Source organism: Panthera pardus, unplaced genomic scaffold (genome assembly GCF_024362965.1).
Source record: "Panthera pardus isolate Hobbes unplaced genomic scaffold, ASM2436296v1 HiC_scaffold_13, whole genome shotgun sequence".
Taxonomy (NCBI): Eukaryota; Metazoa; Chordata; class Mammalia; order Carnivora; family Felidae; genus Panthera; species Panthera pardus.
Window position 1 is genome coordinate 59039226 of NW_026526688.1, and position 18199 is coordinate 59057424.

The 18199-nt window shown below is 36.9% G+C and overlaps 1 protein-coding gene across 8 annotated transcripts in view; it reads left to right on the plus strand.

Moving 5' to 3' along the window:
* NEK1 (NIMA related kinase 1) overlaps window positions 1–18199 on the plus strand; it is a 214403-nt gene that overhangs the window by 19057 nt on the left and 177147 nt on the right. For all 8 annotated transcript variants that reach the window (XM_053901128.1, XM_053901131.1, XM_053901130.1 and 5 more), the window contains exons 5-6: window positions 8360–8457; window positions 16418–16501. In XM_053901128.1, coding sequence (XP_053757103.1) covers window positions 8360–8457; window positions 16418–16501 — 182 coding nt within the window. The remainder of the gene's footprint in view (window positions 1–8359; window positions 8458–16417; window positions 16502–18199) is intronic.

An 18199-nucleotide genomic window follows, 5' to 3' on the forward strand; every position in this document is an offset into this window, starting at 1 on the left:
CAGAGCCCAATGTGGGGCTCAAACTCATGAGCCGTGAGATTGTGACCTGAGCCGAAGTCGGATGCTCAACCGACTGAGACACCCAGATGTTCCTGTGTTTTTGATTCTAGCCATTCTGACAGGTGTGAGGCGGTATCTCATTGTGGTTTTGATTTTCATTTCTCTGATGATGAGTGATGTTGAGCATCTTTTCATGTGTCTGTTGGCAATCTGTATGTCTTCTTTGAAGAAAGGCCTGTTCATGTCTTCTGCCATTTTGAATTGGATTATTTGTTTTTTTTGGTGGTGAGTTATGTAAGTTCTTTATATATCTTGGATAATGTTTATCAGATATGTCATTTGCAAATATCCTTTCCCATTCTGAAGGTTGCCTTTTAGTTTTGTTGATTGTTTCCTTTGCTGTGCACCCCTATGTTTATTACAGCATTAAATACAATTTTGATGTAGTCCCAGTCATTAATTTTTGCTTTTGTTTCCCTTGGATCAGGACACAGATCTGGAAATATGTTGCTACAGCTGGTATCAGAGAAATTACTGTCTGTGCTCTCTTCTAAGGTTTTTATGGTTTCAGGTCTCACATTTAGTTCCTTAAGCCATTTTGAGTGTATTTTTGTGTATGATGTAAGAAAGTGGTTCAGTTTTATTCATTTTCATGTAGCTGTCCAGTTTTCCCATCATCTTTTGTTGAAGAGACTTTTGCCAATTGCATATTCTTGCCTCTTTTGTCAAAGATAAATTGACCATATAATGATGGATTTATTCCTGGGCTCTCTCTTCTTTTCTTTTTTTTTTTTTTTTAATTTTTTTTAACGTTTATTTATTTTTGAGACAGAGAGAGACAGAGCATGAATGGGGGAGGGGCAGAGAGAGAGGGAGACACAGAACCGGAAACAGGCTCCAGGCTCTGAGCCATCAGCCCAGAGCCCGACGCGGGGCTTGAACTCACGGACTGTGAGATCATGACCTGAGCTGAAGTCGGATGCTTAACCGACTGAGCCACCCAGGGGCCCCTCTCTTCTTTTCTACTAATGTATGTGTCTGTTTTTGTGCCAGTACCATACTGTTTTGATTGCTACATCTTTGTAGTATCTCGAAATCTGAGATTGTGATACTTCCAGTTTTGTTCTTTTTCAAGATTGCTTTTGCCCTTTGGCATGTTTTGAGGTTTCATACAAAATTTTAGGATTGTTCTAATTCTGTGAAAAATGCTGTTGGTATTTTGATAGGGATTGCATTAAATCTGTAGATTGTTTTGGGTAGTATGTACATTTTAACAATTTTTGTTCTTCCAGTCTGTGAACATGGAATATCTTTCCATTTTTTTGTGTCTTCAAGTTTTTTTCATCAGTGCTTTATAATTATCAGAGTATAGGTTTTTCACCCTCTTGGTTAAGTTTATTCCTAGGTACTTTATTGTTTTGGGTGCATTTGTAAATGGAATGGTTTTCTTAAGTTCTCTTTCTGCTATTTCATTATCAGTGTATAGAAATGCAATGGATTTCTCTACATTGATTTTGTATCCCATGACCTTCTTGAATTCATTTATTAGTTCTAGTAGTTTTTTGGTGGTCTTTTAGGTTTTCTATGTATAGGATCCTGCTATCTACAAATAGTGAGTTTTACTTTTTCCTTACCAATTTGGATGCCTTTTATTCCTTTATTTTGTGTGTTTGCTGTGGCTAGGACTTCCAGTACTATGTTGAATAAAAGTGGTGAGAGTAGACATCCTTGTCTTCTTCTTGACCTTGGGGGAAAAGCTCTATTTTTCACCACTGAGTATTATATTAGCTGTGGGTCTTTCATATATGGCCTTTACTACGTTGCAGTATATTCCCTCTAGACCTGCTTTGTTGAGGGTTTTTATCATAAATTGATGATGTACTTTATGAAATGCTTTTTTTGCACCTATTGAAATAATCGTATGGTTTTTATACTTTCCTTTGTTGATATATCACATTACTTGATTTGCAAATGTTGAACCACTCTTGCATCCTAGGGATAAATTCCACTTGATCATGGTGAATAATTTTTCAGTGTATTGTTAGATTCAGTTTGCTAATATTTGTTGAGGACTTTTGTATCTTTGTTCATCAGAGATAGTGGCCTGTAGTTTTCTCTTTTTGTAGTGTCTTTTTTTTAAAAGAGGTTTATTTTTGAGAGAGTGAACAGGGGAGGTGCGGAGGGGCGGGGGCAGGCAGAGGATCTGAAGCAGGCTTCACCCTGACGTCAGAAAGCCCAATGCAGGGCTCGAACCCCCAAAGCATGGGGTCATGGCCTAAGCTCAACCAGTTGAGCCATGCAGGTTCCTCTGTAGTGTCTTTATCTGGTTTTGGTGTCAGCTGGCCTCATAGAATGAATCTGGATTTTCCTTCCTCTTCTATTTTGGAATAGTTTGGAAGCATAGGTATTCCCTCTTCCTTAGATGTTTGGTAGAATTCACCTGTGAAGCTGTCTGGTCCTGGACTTTTGTTTGCTGGGAGTTTTTTTTTTTTTTTTTTTAAATTGCTGATTCAATTTCATTACTGGTAATTGGTCTGTTCAAACTTTCTGTTTCTTCCTGATTCAGTTTTGGGAGGTTATATGGTTTTAGGAATTTTTCTGTTTCTTCTGGATTGTCCATATGTTGACATGTAATTTTTCATAATATTCTTTTACAATCCTTTGTATTTCTGTGGTGTTGGTTGTTAATTTCTCTTCTTTCATTTCTGATTTTGCCTACTTGAGCCCTCTCTTTTTTCAATGAGTCTGGCTAAAGGTTTATCAATTTTGTTGGTACTTTCAAAATACCAACATCTGGTTTCATTAGTCTGTTCTGTTTTTTTAGTTTCTATTTCATTTATTTCTGCTCTAATCTTTATTATTTCTTTCATTCTACTGTATTTAGGTTTTGTTCCTTTTTTTTCTAGCTCCTTTGGGTGTAGGGTGAGGTTGCTTATTTGAGATTATTTTTGCTTTTTGATGTAGGTCTATATTGGTTTGAACTTCTCTCTTAGAGCAGTTTTTTGCTGCATCTCAAAGATATTGGACCATTGTGTACTAAATTTCATTTGTCTTTATGTATTTTTTGATTTCCTCTTTGATTTCTTGGTTAACCCATTCGTTGTTTAGTAGCTTGTTATTTAATCTCCATGTAGTTGTGTTCTTGCCAGATATTTTCTTTGTGGTTGATTTCTTGTTTCTTAGGTTTGTAGTCAGAATATATAAATCGTATGATTTTGATTTTTCTGAATTTGTTGAGACATGTTTTGTGGCCTAATATGTGATCTTTTCTGGAGTGTGTTCTATGTGCACTTGAACGTGTATTCTGCTGTTTGGATGGGATATTTTGAATATATCTATTAGATCCATCTGGTCCAGTGTGTCATTCAAAGCCACTGTTTCCATTTTTATTTTCTCTTTGGATGATCTGTCCATTGATTTAAGTGCAGTGTTAAAGTCCCGTACTATTCTTATATTACTATTGATTACTTCCTTTATGTTTTATATTTTATAGCTGCTTTCTGTATTTGGTTGCTTTCATGTTGAGTGCATAAATATTTACAATTGTTATATTTTCTTGTTGGATTATTTCCTTTATGATTATGTAGTGTCCTTCTTTGTCTCTTGTTATACTCTTTGTTTTAAAAATGTAGTTTGTCTGATTAGAAGTATTGCTACCCCAGCTTTCTGTTCAGTTCCATTTGCATGATAAATGCTTTCCATCCTTTCATTTTCAATCTGCTTGTGCATTTAGGTCTTAAATGAGTCTCTGGTAGGCACCATATAGATGGTTCTTACTTATTTATCCATTCCATGACTCTGTGTCTTTTGATTGGAGTGTTTAGCCCATTTACAATCAGAATAATTATTGATAGGTATATAATTATTGCCATCTTGTTACTTGTTTTGTGATAGTTTTTGTAGTTCTTCTGTGTTTCTTGCTTCTTTTGCTCTCTTCTCTCATGGTTTGTTGGCTTTCTTAGTAATATACTTGGATTCCTTTCTCTTTATATTTTGCTTATCTGCTACTGGTTTTTGATTTGTGGTTACTATTATGTTTGTATATAAAATCCTGTTCATATAGCAGTCTATATTAACTTGATGGTTGCTTCAGTTTGAACACATTCTTTACTCTCCCTCTCCCCCACGTTTTAGGTATATGGTGTCATATTTTACATCCTTTCATTTTGTGAAACCGTTCACTGATTTTTACACATATACTTATTTTGCTGCTTTTTTGTGTCCATTTTTCTTACTCACAGTTAAGGTCTTTTCTTTCTACTCAAAGAGTCCCTTCTAACATTTTTTGTAGAGCTGGTTTAGTGGTTAAGACTTTCTTTAATTTTTGTTTGTCTCAGAAACTCTTCACCTGTCCTTCTATTCTGATGATAGCCTTACTGCATGGAGTATTCTTGGCTGTGGGTTTTTTTCTTTCAGCACTTTGAATATATTATGCCACTCCCTTTGGCCTGTAAAGTTTCTGTTGAAAAAATGCACTGATAGCCTTATGAGGTTTCTTATGTACTTAAGTATCTTCTCTTACTGTTTTTAAAATTCTCTTCTTATCACTACTTTTTGCCATTTTAATTACTATCTGTCTTGGTGTGGACCTTTTTTTTTAATGTTTATTTTTGAGAGAGAGGGAGAGAGCGCAAGCATCAGCAAGAGAAGGGCAGGAAGAGAGGGAAACAGAATCCAAAGCAGGCTCCAGGCTCCAGGCTCCGAGCTGTCAGCACAGAGCCTGACGTGGAGCTCGAACTCACAAACTGCGAGATCATGACCTGAGCTGAAGTCAGATGCTTAACTGACTGAGCCACCCAGGCACCCCTTGGTGTGGACCTTCTTACATTGATTTTGTTGGGGGCTGTGTCTCCTGGATGTGGATTTCTGTTTCCTTTCCCAGATTAGGGAAGTTTGCAGCTATTTTATCTTCAAATACATTTTCTGACTCCTTTTCTCTCTCTTCTGGGATCGCTATGATGTGAATTATTAATTACCCTTGATGGTGTCACTGATTTCCCAAGTCTATTTAAAAAAATTTTTTTTAATGTTTATTTATTTTTGAGAGGGAGTGTGAGCAGGGGGAGGGGCAGAGAGAGACAGAGTTAAGAATCTGAACTGGGCTTCAGGCTCTGAACTGTTGGCACAGAGCCTGACCGTGGCATTGAACCCACAAGCCATGAGATCATTACCTGAGCTGAAGTTGGATGCTTAACCAGCTGAGCCACCCAGGTGCCCTGAAGTCAATTTTTTATTATTTTTCCTCTCTCCCCTTCGGCTTGATTGCTTTCCATTCCTCTGTCCTGGTTGCTGATCCATTCCTCTGCTTCCTTTAGTCTACTATTTATAACATTGAGTACATTTTTTATTTCAGTTATAGAGTCCTTAATCTCTGATTCATTCTTTTTTTATGTTTTTTATCTCGATGTTAGGAGTCTCACTGAGGTCCACTGTTTTCTCAAGTCCAGTGAATAATATCCTTATGGTTATTATTTACTTGTTAATTTATATTTTAGAGAGCATGCACGTGCAAGTTGGGGAGAGGGGCATTGAGAGAGAGAGAATCTTAAGCACGCTGTACGCTCTGTGTGGAGCCTGATGCAGGGCTCGATCCTACAACCCTGGGATCATGACCTGATCTGAAATCAAGAGTCAGATGCTCAACCAATTGAGCCACCCAGGCGCCCCCATCCTTATGATCATTACTTTAAATTCTCTGTTAGGTATATTACTTATTTCCATGCCTCTTAGTTCTCTTGCTATGATTTTCATCCTGTTCTTTCATTTGAGACATATTCCTCTGTCTCCTCATATGTTCTAATTCTGTGTCTATTTCTTTTTTAGGAAAGTCAGCTGCATTTTTGGCTCTTGAAAGTAGTGGCTTTATGAAAAAGAGGTCTTATAGTGCCCTGTAATTCAATGTCCCCTGTTCTCCAGAACATGGCACTTCAGGGGTGTCTCCTATGTGTGATATATATGCTCTGCTATTGTGGCTGAGTGGCATTTACCTTTAATTCAGTTGTCTGCAGTGGCTCTCTTTGCCTCTCGTAGGCAGGGTTTGGACTCTGTGTTGTTGGTGGGCTGGTCTGGGGCTGTCTTGGGCTTGGGTTGAGTCAGACCAGGCTGTTACTAGCAATGCAGTAACACCAAAATGCAAGGCGCTGTCCCTTTGTTTTCTCCTGAGAAGCTTTCATTGGTGGGCAGGGCCTATAGTCAGACCAGGTGTCTGCTCCCAGCCCACTGCTGGGGTGCAGTTGGACTGGCTGTCTGCCCCTCAAGCATGAGTCACTTTGGAGGGGTGCTAGCCCCTTTTGGGGGTCCTTTCAGTCTGCCAGTCTTATGGCATCTCTTTGGATGGGCTCTCCCAGAGGCATATTAAAAGGTAAAGGTCCACAGGAGAATGTGGGTACAGGGTGTAGGGTGTTAGCATGGGTCTGCTGTTGGAGGATAACTGGAATAATGCCTGGCTGGAGAGGATATGCCTGTGGAATGTGGGGCAGGTTGCACCATTAGCAGGCTAGGTGGAGAGTATTGGCACTATACTGGTTTCTTATAAGTATCCATGTGCCTACACTGCTGGACAGGGCAGTATTGTGGTGCCTGCCAATTCTTCTGCTCCTGGAGAAGTCTCCCAACATCCTTGCCCTGCGTGCACAGCTCTGAGATTAATAAACCACTTTTCTTTATGCCCCAGACATTTTTAAAAGTGCTGCATCTGTTTTTCATCTCTGCTGGGCTATTTGTTGTGGTCTCTGTTTAAGGGTGGTGACAGTATCCTATTGCTGTCTTGCTTTCCTAGAGCCCAGCATGCTGATTTTTAATGTTCCGGTGTTAAGCCCCACTGATTGTAAGATTGTGTGAAATTATGCCCCTATTGTTTTCAATGCCAAATGTTATGGGGGATTCATCTTCCCCGTGAGGGTTCCCTGTGCCTGGTGTAAGGGTCCGTTTCTTCCCCCTCTCCAAACCATGGGTGTCCTCCCACCACTCCCCACATTAGTCAGTCCCACAGGTCCTTTTAGCTCCTGACCACGTCTTCACCTTCCTATGTGGCCTCTTCCCTACATTTAGCTGTGGAGAGTCTGTCCTGCCAGTCTTCCAGTCATTTTCTGTATTATTTACATTGATGTGGCTGTTACCTACTTCTATCCGTGAGAAGAGGTCAGGCCAGGATTTCTTAGAAGTCCCCATGAATTATACAGATTCTTTTTTTTTAAATTATTTTTTTTAACATTTATTTACTTTTGAGACAGAGCATGAACGGGGGAGGGTCAGAGAGAGAGGGAAACACAGAATCTGAAACAGGCTCCAGGCTCTGAGCAGTCAGTACAGAGCCCGATGCGGGGCTCGAACTCATGGACCGCGAAATGGTGACCTGAGCTGAAGTCGGACGCTTAACCGACTGAGCCACCCAGGCACCCCTACAGATTCTTAATTAGCTCAGTCATATAGGTTCCCAATCCATTGCACGTTAAAAACAGTTTATCAAAAGGAGGTATGGTAACAAGAACACTACCACAAGGTGCAAGATGCAAGTACTAATGGAAAAAAGGCTATAAGCACAGAAGAGTAAAAGAAATGAAAACTGTTCTTTGAGTTGCAGTAGTCTCACTAGTAAGTAGTAGCTTAGTAAATGTTACAAGTGATATCAGCTACTCTCTAATCTGGGCAGAATAAGCATAGTGATACTCTTACATAAGACTAAAGATGGAGGGAAGGATGAGAAGTGTTCTTCTAGTCCTGTCTAGACTAGACGTAGGTAGAATCACAGAAATTTCTTTTCCTGTGGACTGAGTCATAAAGGGGAATAAGATAATGCCCTATTTTCATGTTGACACATTATATACAATTTTTAAAAAGAGCAATAAAATCAAAGAAAGCTCCAAGAGTGTACAATCTTACTCACTGTTGCGTCCTCAGAATTCATTGCAACATCTGATATTTAGTAAGTAATTGATTAAGTGGATGAAACAAAGCTGAAAAGTAATGGTCAATTAGAAACTAAGTTATAATCCATCTTTGACAAATTGGTAGAAAAACATGTTTTTATAGATGCTTAAGAAAATATATCTATTAAATGAAAGCAAGTATGTTTGTCTGCATTTTGTCTGTGTTCCAGAGATGTTTAGACCAATGTGGATACTGCTGTTCAGTAAGATGCTGTATTCTTAGTAGAAAATCTTTAATGATGGAGCTGCCTGTTAACCCAGGTTATTATACAATCTGTATAACCGGATTTTGCACTCCAGTTCTTTTGAAGATGGTTCTGGTTTTTAGTAGAACATAATTAATTGCTGCATTTTAGTAAACCCTTGAGTACCTTTAGCTATACTTTTGACATACATTTTAAAAAATGAAATGTAATGTTTATATTTTGTAGAAAATGGTTCTCTCTACATAGTGATGGATTACTGTGAAGGAGGCGATCTGTTTAAACGAATTAATGCTCAGAAAGGCATTTTGTTTCAAGAGGATCAGGTGAGTTAGCATGTAGGAGATTGACTCTTACTCCTGATTATTGAGAAGCAATTCGAAGTTTATTTATATGTGTGTTTATTTGTAAGTACAAATGCTTAATTGTAATTATTAGGGCAGTTTTGTATCGAAATTCTAATATTTCAGTCACATTTCTGTTCTAGTTTCTATTAGTTCCCTGTCTGTTCTAATTAGTTTCTATTAGTTCCCCATCTCATTTCTTGTCTATAATATTATTATTATATTTGTAATATATTTATATCCTTTGCGTGTGTGTGTATAAATGCATATATTTATGTATATAACTTAATTATTCATTATGACTAATTATTTTATATTCTGTCAATTTGGCTTACTGCTGCCAGACCATATTTTCCTACAATGTGGCTTTCCTAAGTAATTGTAGCTCTGGAGGCCTTGCATTGGCAACTACATTCAATCTAATATCTGTTTTGACCTCAGACATCTCTAAAATATGACCCTATCCTACCTGAGCAGTCTTTTTTTTTTCCTAATGTTTATTCATTTTTGAGAGACAAAGCGTAAGTGGGTAAGGAGGAGAGAGAGAGGGAGACACAGAATCGGAAGCAGGCTCCAGGTTCTGAGCTGTCAGCACAGAGCCTGACGTGGGACTCAAATCCACAAACTGTGAGATCATGACCTGAGGGGAAATCAGACGCTTAACTGACTGAGCCATCCAGACACCCCATCTTATTTTTTTTTCTAGTATTCTCTAATATGCACCCCTTCTCATTTAACAAATATTTATTGATCATTTATTCCCTGTTTGGCACTATTTGTGTTAAGGACACGTTTATATATCTCATTTTTCCTGTGTATTTATTATTTCTTTTATTTTGGTAATACTTTCTTGCCAACTCTCTATTATTAATATTCTACCTTTTTTTTTTAATTACAGTTCAGCTCAAGTCCCAGCCTTTCCTTTGATTTTCCACAAGCACTCTAATCTGTGATCTTTTCTTTCTCTAAATTTCTATTGCAGTTCTCATTATCACCCATTCTTAATTTTTATTATGTGCTTTTACAAAAGGGAATGGGGAGAGCCACGTGCTAGGAATGTTATATTTTTTGTCTCTTTTAAACTTTATAATCCCCCATGAATTAGTGTAGTTTATTTAATAGATAAGAAATCTAACACGTTAAGTAGCTTGTCCCAAATTGTATAGTGTTTGAACTTACTAGTATCTAACTCCAGAGTTTATTAAATATTTGTTTACAGGCTTAAATTGTAAAATTATTAAAAGGTTCAGAAATGGAAATAATTCTTTGCCCACACTTCCATCCCTGAAGATTACTACGTTTTTAGGTGTCTTTTTCCAAATTTTCTTTTTCATACTTGTACATGTACATATATACATCAAGACACAGATATTCAGACATGGAATATTATACATTGCATACTCTATCTTGCTTTTGTCACTTAACAATTACCTTGAGAACCCAAACTTATAAATAGAACAAACTGCTGGTTGCCAGCAGTGGCACCAGTGGCAAGGGGAGGGATGTTTGGCAAGATGGGTAAAGAGCAGTGGGTGATAGGGGCTTCCAGTTGTAGAATGAATAAGTTACTGCAATAAAAGGCACAGCATGAGGCATAGTCAGTGATATTGTAATAGCAATGTATGGAGATAGATGATAGCTACGTTTGTAAACATACAAACTTATCAAATCACTATGTTGTACACCTGAAGCTAATGCAACAGTGTGTATCAACTATACTCAAATTAAGAAAATATTTAGAAAGCAAGGGAAATGTTATTTATAATACAAGGGAAAAAATACAGGCTGTGTTAAAAAATTATCTTGATTATTGTCACATGTTTGTCCATGTTGATCAATTATATTTGTTTTAATAGCTACATTATATCCCATTCCAGCAAAGCCTATGCTTTTTTGTTTCTTTAGGCAGCTTTTTCAGTATCTGTAATGAATGTCTCCCTGTATTTTTTCAAAGTGGATATCATGGTCTTATATTTTTAATTTTTTAATTTTAATTTTTTAAATTTTATTTATTTATTTTACATCCACATTAGTTTGCATATAGTGCAACAATGATTTCAGGAGTAGATTCCTTAAGCCCCTTATCCATTTAGCCCATCTCTCCCTCCCACAAGCCCTCCAGCAACCCTCTGTTCTGTATATTTAAGAGTCTCTTATGTTTTGTCCCCCTCCATGTTTCTGTATTATTTTTACTTCCGTTCCCTTATGTTCATCTGTTTAGTATCTTAAATTCCTCGTATGACTGAAGTCATTTATTTGTCTTTCTTTGCCTTCACTTAGCCCCTAGTTCCATCCTAGTACCCTCTAGTTCCATCCACGTAGTTGCAAGTGGCAAGATTTCATTCTTTTTGATTGCTGTGTAATACTCCATTGTGTGTGTGTGTGTGTGTGTGTGTGTGTGTGTGTGTATCACATAATCTTTATCCATTCATCTGCCGATGGACATTTGGGCTCTTTCCATACTTTGGCTATTGTTGATAGTGCTGCTATAAACATTGGGGTGCATGTGCCCCTTTGAAACAGCACACCTGTATCCCTTGGGTTAATACCTAGTAGTGTAGTTTCTGGGTCGTAGGGTGGTTCTATTTTTAGTTTTTTGAGGAGCCTCCATACTGTTTTCCAGAGTGATTGCACCAGTTTGCATTCTCACCAGCAGTGCAAAAGAGATCCTCTTTCTCTGCATCCTCACCAACATCTGTTGTTGCCTGAGTTGTTAATGTTAGCCATTCTGACAGGTGTAAGGTGGGATCTCATTGTGGTTTTGATTAGTATTTCCCTGATGATGAATGATGCTGAGCATTTTTTCATGCGTCTGTTGGCCACCTAGATGTCTTCTTTAGAGAAGTGTCTATTCATATCCTTTGCCCATATCTACACTGAATTATTTGTTTTTTGGGTGTTGAGTTTGATAAGTTCTTTTACATTTTGGGTACTAACCCATTATCTCATATGTCATTTGCCGATATCTTCTCCCATTCTGTTGGTTGCCTTTTAGTTTTGCTGACTGTTTCCTTCACTATGCAGAAACTTTTTATTTTGATGAGGTCCCAATGGTTCATTTTTGCTTCTGTTTCCCTTGCCTCCGGATATGTGTTGAGTAAGATGTTGCTGCGGCCAAGATCAAAGAAGTTTTTGCCTTTTTTCTCATCGAGAATTTTGATGGCTTCCTATCTTACATTTAGGTCTTTCATCCATTTTGAGTGTCTTTTTGTGTATGGTGTGAGGAAGTGGTCCAGGTTCATTCTTCTGCATGTTGCTGTCCAGTTTTCCCAGCACCATTTGCTGAAGAGACTGTCCTTATTCCATTGGATATTCTTTCCTGCTTTGTCAAAGATTAGTTGGCCTTATGTTTGTGGGTCCATTTCTGGGTTCTGTATTCTGTTCCATTGATCCGAGTGTCTGTTCTTGTGCCAGTACCATACTGTCTTGATGATTACAGTTTTGTAATATGTCTTGAAGTCTGGGATTGTGATGCCTCCTGCTTTGGTTTTCTTTTTCAAGATTGCTTTGGCTATTCAGGATCTTTTCTGGTTCCATACAAATTTAGGATTGTTTGTTCTAGCTCTGTGAAAAATGCTAGTGTTATTTTGATAGGGATTGCATTGAATTAATAGATTGCTTTGGTTAGTGTCGACATTTTAACAATATTTGTTCTTCCAATCTAGGAGCATGGAATGTTTTCCCATTTTTTTTGTGTGTGTGTGTCTTTTTCAGTTTCTTTCATTAGCTTTCTGTAGTTTTCAGTGTATAGGTTTTTCACCTCTTTGGTTATGTTTATTCCTAGGTATTTTATGGTTTTTGGTGCAATTGTAAATGGGATTGATTTCTTGATTTCTCTTTCTGTTGCTTCATTATTGGTGTATAAGAATGCAACTAATTTCTTTGAATTGATTTTATATCCTGCGACTTTGCTGAATTCATGGATCAGTTCTAACAGATTTTTGGTAGAATATTTGGGGTTTTCCATATAGAGTATCATTTCATCTGCAGAGAGTGAAATTTTGACTTCTTCCTGGCCGATTTGGATGCCTTTTATTCCTTTGTGTTGTCTGATTGCTGAGGCTAAGGCTTCCAATACCATGTTGAATAACAGTGGTGAGAGTGGACATCCCTGTCATATTCCTGACCTTGGCGGGTAAGCTCTCAGTTTTTCCCCATTGAGGATGATATTAGTAGTGGGTCTTTCATACATGGCTTTTATGATCTTGAGGTATGATCCTTCTATCCCTACTTTCTTGAGGGTTTTTATCAAGAAAGGATGCTGTATTTTGTCAAATGCTTTCTCTGCACGTTGTCTTGTATTTTTAAATGCATACCTGTTGTGTGATACCTCATTTAGTTCTGTTTTTCCCCTAGTACTGTTTCTGATCCATTTGTTTTGCTATCTGTGCATTTGTTGCTTCTACCTGCTATGTAATGCTCCATGGTATTCGCTCAACTCTACACTTATTTTTACTGCATCATGCACCCTTAATTAATGTAGTCGGAATAATTTCACATTAGAATTATTTCTTCAACAAGGTTGTAATTTACTGTAAAACAGAGATCACAGTTTTCACTAATGTCCTCTCAGGGTACTTAGGAGAGCTGTGTCTATAAATTGGCACAACTAATCATTTGTTTGATAATACCATGTAGATGGGGACTTATGGTTTGTTGGCAGTAACTTGAAAATATGATCAGGTGAGATCTTGGGTTATATTTTAGTTAAGTACTATTAAATAAGGTAATGTCCTGTTTCTTACTTATCGCCTGTTTCCACAGTTAAGTGTATTAAATAGGGCACAGAACTTGTAGTAAGAAAACTTGGGTTTCAGTCATTGTTCTTATCAGCTTGGTAATTGTTATGTTAACAAATGACTTAACTGTTTTGAGTTTATTTCCTCATTCATTAATAGGGATGTTCATTCCACATAGCCAACTTCACTGTTGTGGTGAAGTCAAATAGTAATGTATGTTAATGTATAGAGTGCTATTTTTTTTTATTAGAATTGTACCTAATACATTCCATTGCTTGTGCTCATTTTTATTCATTTGTCTTTACTGAACTTTAAAATGCTTGCTATTATGTTTTGTAACATTCTATAAAATACATTGATAGTCTGTGGATTTGGTTCTGGACTTGGATAAATGTTCTTAGTACATAATGATGTATGTGTGTGTACTATATATTATGCATCTTGTCATCCTAGAAATTATTATGGAGGTCTACTCTATGTATTTTTGTCCATCTCTGAAGTTATTCCATAATAAACAATAAGAATTTTGCAAGTCTTTTTTTTTAATTAATAGCATTTTTCTATCCTTCAGAATGATGTTTTGTTAGCACAAATAAGAACATTATATATTTTAGCCTGTTTGAAATGGGAATTAGTTAAACAGAAACATCTTATTCCTACTACATCCTGCCATGCTCTGGGCCTTGAAGCATAAAAACATAGGGGCCAGAGTCCATGTTTTGTTTTAGACTGCAGGGTGGCTTGAGTCTGAGATGGTTTTGTTCATTTCTAGATTGGAAGTAGGAAAAGAAAGGCCTGTGTAACAAAATGATTTAGACTGGAAGTCTGGTTAATTAATTATAGTAACCAATACTAGAGTAAAATTTTCTATAGGGATATTTAATAAGGGCTTGATGAATATTTTCCTTAAGTGTAAATCTGGATAGCAAAGTCATTGGCAAATGTCTAGAACTTTCCCATTTTCTGAAATATTTGTTTAATAATAATTTCCTGTACAAATTTAACCCAGGAAAGGCTGAGCTTCTTTTTGATTTGGCAAGTCTTACCATGCTGCTCTTACAACAATGTTGAGCTAATTAATATATTGATAGTGTATTTACTAATAGTAGTGTATGCACCTGAAAAATAATATATGGTTGCCTATTTAATCAAAGGACAAAATATTTTAAAGTAAATATAGATGGGGAGGATTCTGGGAAGATGGTGGAATCGGAAGCAGGAAGAATCTCTCTCCCCATCTACACAACAATTACAGTGGCAGAATCTATCCTGTGAAACTATTTTGGATCTCTGGAGTCTATTGTAGGCATGCAACTTATAGGTGAAAGCTTAAATAATAAATGTGTTTATTTTCAGTCAATTTTAGGTCTTAGCTAGGTAACAGTGGCTGCCACCCATTTTGCACCTCCCAGCACTCAGGCATTCAGCCCTGCATACTTCCCAGAAGCAGTGTAAATGCACGTTGTGGGAACCAGGGTGAGCAAAAAGGTCCATGTCCTCCAAATGTCAGGGATCTGTGCTCTGATTATTTATTATTATTATCATTATTATTTTATTTTAATGAGAGAGAGAGAGAGAGTGCACAAGCGGGGAAAGAGGCGGAGGGAGAGAGAGAAAGAATCTTAAGCAGGTTCCATACTCAGTGCATAGCCTGACGTGGGGTTCAGTCCCATGACCCTGGATCATGACCAGAGCCTAAATCAAAAGTTGGACACTCATCTGACTGAGCTACCCAGGCACCCCTGTTCTCTGATTGTTAATTGCAATTTCTGATCTTGGAGGTGCAGACAAGGAGGTGGACAGCCATTATTGTACCTCCCCCCTGATTGAAAGCCCCACTCTTTCATGCTGAGGTGACTTCCATAGTATTTAAAGGGCCAGTGTCCCCACCCCCTTTTTCCCATCTTCATTTCTCTTTTTTTCCCTTTAAGGAAACATGGAAGTACTTAATTCTTTTCAATGGCTGTGTATCTAGTACAGTGATATCACAATATATTTAAATGTGTATTTAGGTGTTTATATTTTTTTGCTTTGATGAACGTTGCTGGCATAAACATCCTTTTACACATCCTTTTGTATTTGTGATACTGTATCTGTAGGACAAATTTGAAATTCCAATTGTTCTTTCAAATGGTATGTGAATTTAAAATTTTTACATACTTTTCCAAATGACCATAATTAACTTTCTCACAAACAAGGTATGCAAAGACTTATTTCCTCACATTCTGGCCAACCTTGTGTGTTATTTTATTTTTCTCAAGTTACAAAAGTGCCTTGTTTTATTTAGTGTTATTATTAAAAAAATCTTTTATTAGTATTTTGTGTGTACATTTATTGGCTTATTTTTTCCCATCATTTGCTTTTCTAGTCTTTTCTCCACTTCTTATTTTGACTGCCAGTATTTTTCTTAGTGATTTGGATGAACTTTTGCATATTACAGAATTAGCAATCTATCAATTATGTTGCAAGTATTTTCTTAAATAATTATTATACTCGATTATATATTTTGCCCTGCAGATGTTTTAAATTTTATATAGTGAACATGGTCAGTCTTTATTCTTGTAACTTATGGGTTTTAAGTCAGTTTTGAAAGTCCTTCAATCAAAGATTATAGAAAATCAACCTCTATTTTCTTTTACCATCTTATAGTTTAATTTTTGCCTGTTTAAAAAAGCCATCTACTTGGAATTCTTTTGGTGTTAGGAACGAGATAGAAAATAAGCCCTTGTACTTTTAAGTAGCCAACTTCAGAGAGTATGTTTATATATGGTGAATGTGGAAAGAGATAAAACTCAGCTATGTCTTCCAAATTTCAGCCTGATATTTTTCCCCTCGTGATTTTTATTTATGGAGAAAAAAGATGTATTTAAATATAAAGTCATTTACCCTCATAGTATTTTCATTTTTCACTCTTTTCAGGAAGTTTCTATATTCTGATTTATAAGAGATGCTTTAGTAGCAGTCTCTTACATTTTAAAGTCAGTGTGGACCCTTGCACATAATATATCAGCTTGAATATCTACTTAATGTTAGTGACATTAATTACAGTAAAGTTAAAAATTGTAGACTAAATTTCTTTTTTTAAGGACTTAGTTCCCTTCAACCCCAGATATTCCTGAATGGTTTTTTTTTTTTTGGTTAAGAAAAGAATACTGTGAGATGTAAATTTTAAAAGAAATGACAAATCTGATTTTCCCTCTTAGATTTTGGATTGGTTTGTGCAGATCTGTTTGGCCTTGAAACATGTACATGATCGAAAAATTCTTCATCGAGACATAAAGTCACAGGTATGATTATTCTGTCACTAATAACTTCTAAATGGATATGGAGCCAGTGTTGTCTTAGGCTAAAATTTTTGAACCTGATCCAGTCTGCATTGGATTATCGGTTCTCTCTTCACTGTTCTCCCTTCACTATAATACTAGATATCCTTCTTATATGCCTTGTGTGTTAATAGCTCCTGCCTCCTTCCTATATCCTCCTTCTGGGTTTACTCTCATAATGATGGGAAAAAACCCAAAAAATAAATACGTGGAAGGTATATTTTGGGGGGATATTTTATGTCTGAAGATGACTTTTTTCCATTCTCTTACTTTAATGATAATTTGGATATGAACTTCTAGGCTGGAAATTTGTTTTCCTAAAGAATTTTGAAGATATTGCTCATTTGTCTCTTGGCCTCTAGTGTTGCTATTTAGGAATTTAGTCAGTGGTTTCTTATCCGGTTTGTTCTCTTTGGATGACTATACGATATTCTGTATGTCTCCATTGTTCTGAAATTTCATAGGGTTGTGCATTGGTGAAGTTCAGTTATTATTATGTTGTGTACTTTTTTAAAAAAAAATTTTTTTTAACGTTTTATTTATTTTTTGAGACAGGGAGAGACAGAGCATGAACAGGGGAGGGTCAGAGAGAGGGAGACACAGAATCTGAAACAGGCTCCAGGCTCTGAGCTGTCAGCACAGAGCCCGACGCGGGGCTCGAATTCATGGACCGCGAGATCATGACCTGAGCCGAAGTTGGCCGCTCAACCGACTGAGCCACCCAGGCGCCCCTATGTTGTGTACTTTTGATCTGAGAATGTATATTCACCTAGAAATGTTCTGGAAAATGTTTAGCAGTATTTTTTCAGATATTATTTCTCTATCATTACCTTCATGGTCTTCTGAATTATGTTTCTAGACCTGTGTTGTAGCTTCTTAATCTAACTCTTCCAAGTACCTTATTTGTTCTTTCACATTTTATTTCTTTGTCTCTCAGTTGCCTTCTAGGTGAATTTCTCAGCCTACTTTCAAGTTACCCAAATCCTTTTTTAATCCTTTTGTCTAAACTGATACATATCTATTTACTTGTTTTTTATAATGACTAGTTTTTTCTCCAAGATTTCTAAATGGTTTTTCATATACCTCTGTTCTTAATCTGATTGGTTTTTATTTCATAATGTCTTGTTCTTTTTAAACGGATTTCTTGGGGCGCCTGGGTGGCTCAGTCGGTTGAGCGTCCGACTTCGGCTCAGGTCATGATCTCACGGTCCGTGAGTTCGAGCCCCGCGTCGGGCTCTGTGCTGACAGCTCAGAGCCTGGAGCCTGTTTCGGATTCTGTGTCTCCCTCTCTCTCTGCCCCTCCCCTGTTCATGCTCTGTCTCTCTCTGTCTCAAAAATAAATAAACGTTAAAAAAAAAAAAAAAGTTAAAAAAAAATAAACGGATTTCTTTCATTTATCTCTTTGCAATTTCCTTTCTTTTTGTTTTTTAAAGATTTTATTTTTAAGTACTCTCTACACCCAACATGGGGCTCAAACTTACAACCCTGAGATCAAGAGTCACGTGCCCTAATGACTGAGCCATCCAGGCACCCCTCTCTTAGCTAAACATACTTATTTTAAAGTTTTTGTCTCTGTTTTATAGAATTAATTCTGTCTGGAGTGAATTCTTGTTCTGATTATTTTATTGGCTTTTTTTTTTGGAAACTCTTTGTGGGAGATGT